Here is a 7116-nt window from a genome sequence, read left to right as displayed (position 1 = left end):
CATACAATTCATACACATTGTAACTGACAAGTGACAAGCCAACTGTGTTCATAACATTTATGTTCGCCAAATGTTATGTTTTCTGTCTTTTTCCTTGAATTACTGTCATATTAAGCAGAGGTTGGTGTAAGAACATCCAAAAAAGAATTAGTTTGAGTTTCCACCAATATTATGAGTTTCCACCTTGTGTTAATTAGGTTTTGGTAATAATTTTGACGGGTAAACTAAGTTTCCAAGAAATTTTTTCAGTTTCAAATCTAATGTTTAAGCATGTGGCAAAAAAAGCAAAACTCTAAAAAATTATTTATTTCTAAAAATTTTGCAGACTTTGAACAATGGACTATTAGTTGAACCCCATGATTAGAAGGCCATAGAAAATGTATTGCTAGAGCTAAAAACCCATGGAATGAATGCCGCTGTAATGGGTTGAGAAACATTCACCTTTTCTCATGGCCTGAACATTGCAGAAAATATTTGTCTCGGGTAACTGTATGCAGGATGAGGCATCCTCAGTGGCAGACTATCACTGTAATGGATACTACTATGGGGGAGGAATCGATGGGTGATTCCCTGAAGGACATGTCTCTTCGGCTTTTTGTCGATGGCGAGAAATATTCCGTCAATGGCTCTCTGGATAATTCTACCGAAGTTGACAAACTTTTGGCACCAAAGGGCGACCCAGAACTTATTTTGGATAAACTGAAAAGGGCGTCGCTATCTTTTAACATTGAAGAAACTGAACCTAAGCCAAGGCCTCCAGCGAATAACCTGATTGTCTCAAACAAGTATCCTGCACTGAGAAATAAGAAGAAGCTTTTTGTTATAGCTGTGGACTGCTATGATTACAGTGGCAATGTATATCCCCATATGTTGGAAATAATTCAGGAGATAATCAAAGCTGTGCGTTCTGATGCAACAACAACAAGATTTTCCAGTCTTGTACTATCAACTGCATTAACAGTTGATGAAACTCTGGGGATGTTGAACTCTGGCAATATACTGCCTCTTGAATTTAATGCTTTAATTTGTAGCAGTGGGAGTGAACTTTACTATTCAACAATTCCTGCTTATCCTGATAACTTGGGAGGACTTTGACTTCTTTCCTTTTATAATTTAGGTTGTTGGGACATTATGAATTATGACTTATGCTACTCATATATTTCGTTAATTTTTTATTCATTGGATATTAAATAGTTGGGACTTAATGACTTAGGCCTAACAAGGGATTAGTTGAAGGTGCTTTGGTTAGGATTTTGATTTGAATGGTGTTTCTAATGATGAGAGCTCAATTGAACTGTAAATTGCATTGGTGAGACAGTGGAATTTAATTTATTCTTATTACTATTTGATTCAATTGAACTGTAAACTGTATTGGTGAGATACTGTAATTTATTCTTATTATTATTTGATTCAATTGAACTCTAAACTGTATTGGTGAGATAGTGGAATTTATTCTTTTTACGATTTGATTCATTCATGCCATTAAGGCATTAAATTTGATTTTTGTCTTGCTGTTTGAATTGCATATTCTTAGAGGTAAGTGAAAAATATAGATATCAAAGCAGAATGAGTAACTTACAGATCTATTTGTATTCAATCTTGCTCCTTCACATCGCATAAACAACAGGACCTAGATGTATATATTGAAGCATAATGTGAAGTTATGTGAATTCCAATATGCTATGAACTTATGAAGTCTCTCGAATGCGCTCCTCTCCAAGAATAAATTGTGCTTAAACCTTGATTGACAGGCGTATGTTGAATGATGAATCTAGGATCATCTCCAATCGTTGTCAAACCTTTCTCTACGGGAAACCTGTAGGCACAACTGCTAACTTGCATCATATGCACAAGTTACAATTAGAAAAACCAATTCAAAAGGAAATTGTTGTTTTTGAAATGGGAGCAACTCTAAATTTGGAAACTGTTGTTTCTGAAATGGGATTTAACATCAATTGAGAAAGGAAATTCACAAGTTCAACCATTGTAATTTGTGATAGACCCACAGTGCACTGACAATTTGGAATTTGGAATTCCCAAAATCTGGATTTTAGAAAAAAATGAAATTTAACAAAATAAATTGAACAGGTTGACAACTTAACAACCCTTCTTAAAAAAAATTATAATATTATTCTAATTTTTTTTTAAATGGCAGAATTCAAATTTAATTTTTTTTTTGAATAGTAAACTTTTCTTCCTACTTCTGCGTCATGCCAGAGGCCCTTTGAAGGGCACCTGACCCGACACTATTCGCTCCAAAATTCTAAACTCGAATTTCTATCCTTTGTGAGCTTTGTATTTTTGGAGCTCCGCGAGTTAAAATGGGTCCTTACGAAAATTCAAATCCAGTTTGCAAAGGCAACATACATTAATCTCTACAATTGTAATTACGATACCGCTACAACATAGTTTCTCCCTATTGGCCAAAACCTTCTTCCATTTTCTTTCTATAATAACCATTTGCAGGTTTCCTTCGTAAGGTTGGACCTTTTTTCTTTCTTCAGTGGAAAAAAACGCTTCTTCTTTATATTAATAAAAAGGATAGTAAATTTGAAAGTATTCTTTTCTTTCTTTTCATACATCATTTACATCTAGAAAATATCTTGTATGTAAACTATATCTTAAATCACTGAGTTCATAATGTCCAATTTTGTTACAACTATTCAATTTAGTGTTTCCTACACCCTCAAAAAAGAATAATTCGATAAAGTATCGCCTTCTTAAGACCTTCCTACTGCTATTCAGTATTTACATTACATTTTCCCCAAAATTATGGCACAGTCCTATAAAATACCAAATCTACTATGAGTAATTAATGTTGCCATCATTAGTCATGACTCCTTGTTCATAAGCAGAGAAGTCGAAGTTACTTGTATCCTTATCAATTCTTCTCTTGGAAAGTAAATCTAATGTCCTATTTTTCTCCCTATATATGTGGTTGAAATTGATATGATGGAAGGTGCTTACGAGCATCCTGATGCGCTTCATCCAGTTATTTAATATAGGTGGACTGAAACTATTGAACCCCTTCACCTAGTCTATGATGCCCTTGGCATCTCCATGTATCTGTATGGGCTCCATACCAAGCCATTTTGTCGCAATCAGGACTCCTCACAGGGCTATGATCTCTGCTTTATTGTTTGTTCCCGGTCCACCTTCCCACCAAAAGTGGAAAAATTTGTCTAGTTCAATGTCTATGAAAGTACCGCACCCACGTTTTCTCCTAGAGCATGCACCATCAAATAACCCCACTAGGAATAGTTGCCATATATCTATGAATTTTCATTTCCTGTAGCTGCTCCTATTCTTTGATGGTCCAATTTCATTGAAATATGCTACTGTCTTAATGACATATTCCCGAACCACCGCTCCATTTTGTTAAAAAATAAGTGTGTTGCAGCTATGCCAGATGGTCCATATAATGTATAGAGGGAGAAATTTGTAACTTGTGTGGGTTTTGAACCAAGAGCGAAGGTAAGAAGTCAATGAATGATAATGACAGAGTGGTGCAATGTTGTAGTATTCCATGACCCCATCCCAAATTGCCCTCGCAAATGAACATTATAGAAACAAATGAGCGGTGTCTTCTGTTCCCCTCTTACACAGAAGACAAATGCCTAGACCTGAGAATCCTCATCGATGTAGATTGTTCCATGTCAATATTTTGTCATGAATTACCAACCAAATGAAACATTTAATTTTATTAGGAAGATCCCACTTCCATATGACCTCAGCCGAAATTGGAAAATTATTTTCCTTCTCTTTCCGGGGAAGACTGATGTATATGTCTTTAACCTTCAGAAAAACCTTCTTAATAATGCCCACCATGTCATGTAGTCCAATAGACCAAAGTTTGGTCTCAGTGGACATTAACCATCATCATCATCATCATCATCATTAAAATGTTTTATTTTAACAATTATTTCTCTATATATAGATATATATGAAGTTGATATATACATAAATTAGTTAACATAGATCTTCAAATAATTTATTTAAATATCTTTTGAAATATACAAGATTTAAACATCTTACTCATACATTTTTTACTTTTATTCATTTTTTTTATTATAGCTAATATTATTTTTTATTTAAAACATAATTTTTAATTTTATTTAAAAAAAAATAAAGAGAAAGACAAATTTACACATCTCCTCATACTATATTATAGAATAAGAGTCATACTAAATTGCAAAAAATAAACCTCAAAACTCAATTAAAAAAACTTATACCCTTTTAGATAGTTGTTAAAAACAAAATCATCTTTTTTTCGAAATTAAAAAAGCCTATATCTTTATGTCATTGTTAAAGACAGAATCTTTTCTTCCCATTTATGATAACGTCTTTACTAATTTATAATTACGATCAGATTTCAATGCTATCATTCACTTTTATTTCATAAAAAATTTCTCATGCGTACCGACTTTTTACAAGGCGCGTAATGCAAAAGTTGAACCTGCCACTTTAAAAGCATTTGGACCATGTCACAGTTTTACTCATTCAGAATGGTAACACACGAGTTTACATCAATTCATGTTTTCAATACATTGATTAGCAAGTTTCCAAACATTCCCAAACAAACCATAATTAATCAAAAGAATAAAATACTTCAGAAATTGCGATTCAGAACAAGAACATTTCAGTCTCTGCAACCTGCGATTAAAGATCAAGATAACCGCAAACATCGGCTTCCAAAGACGAATATGACAGCTCCATGCAGGCGACCCATGATCATGCCATGCCCACTGATGGTGCAAAACTTCACATGAACGAGAAGTAACCAAATCGACTCCAAAATTCTGCAAAAAAAAAAATTGCTCGGACACAGTCGAGCAACCCTGTATTTTGAATGTGTGTTTATTTGTGCTTATTCAGTCTGAAGAATTGCTCCAATCAGTAAAGCTCTCGTCTGTGCGACCCCCGGGAGAGAGAAACCAAGTAAAGTCCCCTCTGGTGTTGCTGTAAGCTTCTAATTCTTCTGGGATTTCCTGGGCGCCCGACGATGGGGCAGCTATAGCTTCAAGGGCTAGCAGTGCCTCAGAGATTGAGGGCCTCGACACAACTCTCGGGTGGGCGCATTGAAGCGCCAACAATAAAACTTTATTTATTGTACTCCTGTGTCCCGAATTCCGAATCCTGATGTCGATAACCTCTTCGGTCCGGTTCTTCTGCGTCATATCGACCACCCAGTCCGATATAAGAAAGTGCTCCAGAGCACCAGAGTTCGGATCCAGAGCCCTCCGCGCCGTTACGAGCTCCAGCAGTATGATGCCGAAGCTGAATACATCGCTTTTGTTAGTCAGGTGGCCGTAGAGAGCGTATTCGGGGGCTTACATAACCGAGCGTCCCAACAGTCCGGGTACTGTAATGGCTTTTCTCCTCTTCTTCTTTCCTCAACTTGGCCAGACCAAAATCTGCCACAAGAGCATTGAGATTGGAGTCCAACAACACATTTGCAGCTTTCACGTCCCTGTGAATTATGCTCGGCTTGGCGAATTCGTGCAGATAAGTTAGCCCTCTGGCTATGCCCACTGCAATTTTGTAGCGCTCCGGCCATGGCAACCATGTTGATTTATGCGGATTGAAGAGACAGTCGGCCAAATTGCCGTTCTACATGAAATCAGAAACAAGAAGCTGTTCGCTAACCTGCCCCTCTTTGTCGAATTCGACGCAGTAGCCTTTGATAGGAAGCAGGTTGCGGTGCTTAATCCCGCTGATGACACGCAGTTCGTGGTCGAAAGTATCGTCTGTTTCGATCTTTGTGGAGTACTTTAATCTCTTAACTGCTATTCGCATCCCGTTTGGCAGGATTCCCCTGTAGACAACGCTAAAACCCCCTTCGCCGATCACGTTCGCCGCCGCGAAATTCCCCGTGGATTCTTTGATCTCCGACAGGCTGAAGAATTTCAGACCTGTCGTGGAGCTCAATAGTTCGTATCTCTGCATCAATTTCATCCGTTTCGATTTCCAGAGACTGGTCTTTCGTCGATTTAAACACAGGCAGATGCTCAATCCAAGAACCAATATTCCAACTGCGGGAATTATGGCGATAAAGTACCATTTCAGAAATCTATTTCCTCTCTTCGGTTGCGCAAAGGTTGCCAACGACGATATATTCTGTACGCTTAGAAGGCAGTAAGCGGCATCCGGACCAAGACCATCATAACATTTAATGCCTCCTGCAACATAAATCAACAGAAACATTGGGCAATTCGATTTTCCTCCGGGTTCTTTGTTCAGCGACCAGAGAGCCATCCCCATGGCGCCTAGGCATTTATCGCACTGAAAAATCCCGGGGTGAGATCCGTTGCAATTCAGCTTCAAGCCCGTCGTATCCACCCTGCTCTCGAAGGTCGTTAGATTGTCAATACCGAGACAGGTGCCTGGATCACAGACAAAACTTTCGGACCTCACGTTGCAGCTCCTAAACATCTCGGCTCCGATCCCTGTCCGGACTTGTACTAGCCTCTGTAATTCGTTCAAACATACACCGGCCATCTGGTTGGTGGGCAAGAGAAAAGAACGGTTGTAGTGCATCCATGAAAAGTGAAGGATCTTGATTAAATCGTTGATGCTTTGGCAGCAATGAGTTTTGTCTGGAAGTAAACATTGCTGAAGCATCCATATCTGAGCGTCAACCTCCGCTGTTATGTTCAATGGACACGACATGTTCAAGGCCTCCACCTTAATTGCTCCCGAAGTAATCCAAAATATAAAACATAACAACAAGCCCTTCTGCGTAACATCTTTCAGCAAACTGATTCTTGCACAGAGATTCATATCAAGAGATTAAAATCGTATGGCAGAGCTCGAAACTTGTAACAAGCAAAAAGTATTTCAGAAACTATGAATTCCTTCTTCTTCAACAATCAATCGAAGTACCAAGCAATCGAATTAATAGCAGAGAACTCTGCCACTGGTCAACAAAAATCAGGAATAATGGAGTAGGTTTAGGAATAATGGAGTAGGTGTAAGATACCGTGTAATCTGGCAAGTGCTATTTCATGGACTATAGCATCATTAATGCACCAGATTGCCGTCACCCCGAGAGCCCATCGCATGCATGGATGCATGGATGGGCATCTACTAATTTTCTTCCGCCTCTGTCTCGGCCTT

General features: G+C 38.1%; 1 protein-coding gene and 1 pseudogene across 1 annotated transcript; one reads left to right on the top strand and one right to left on the bottom strand.

Annotated features, from left to right (window-relative positions):
* Positions 1-543: 543 nt before the first annotated feature.
* Positions 544-1095, top strand: LOC149139359 (putative sucrose-phosphate synthase 2). The gene has a single exon (XM_089450690.1). The coding sequence runs from the start codon at positions 544-546 to the stop codon at positions 1093-1095; it is 552 nt and encodes a 183-aa protein (XP_089306816.1).
* A 3299-nt stretch (positions 1096-4394) lies between these two features.
* On the bottom strand, positions 4395-6669 carry LOC149139358 (putative receptor-like protein kinase At1g11050; annotated as a pseudogene).
* Positions 6670-7116: the final 447 nt, after the last annotated feature.

The sequence above is a fragment of the Pinus tabuliformis genome, chromosome X, assembly GCF_031772625.1.
Source record: "Pinus tabuliformis cultivar Carrire ecotype Pingquan chromosome X, CPIR1, whole genome shotgun sequence".
Classification (NCBI taxonomy): Eukaryota; Viridiplantae; Streptophyta; class Pinopsida; order Pinales; family Pinaceae; genus Pinus; species Pinus tabuliformis.
Note: the sequence above shows the minus strand (reverse complement) of the source record. Positions and strands in the feature narration are given on the sequence as shown.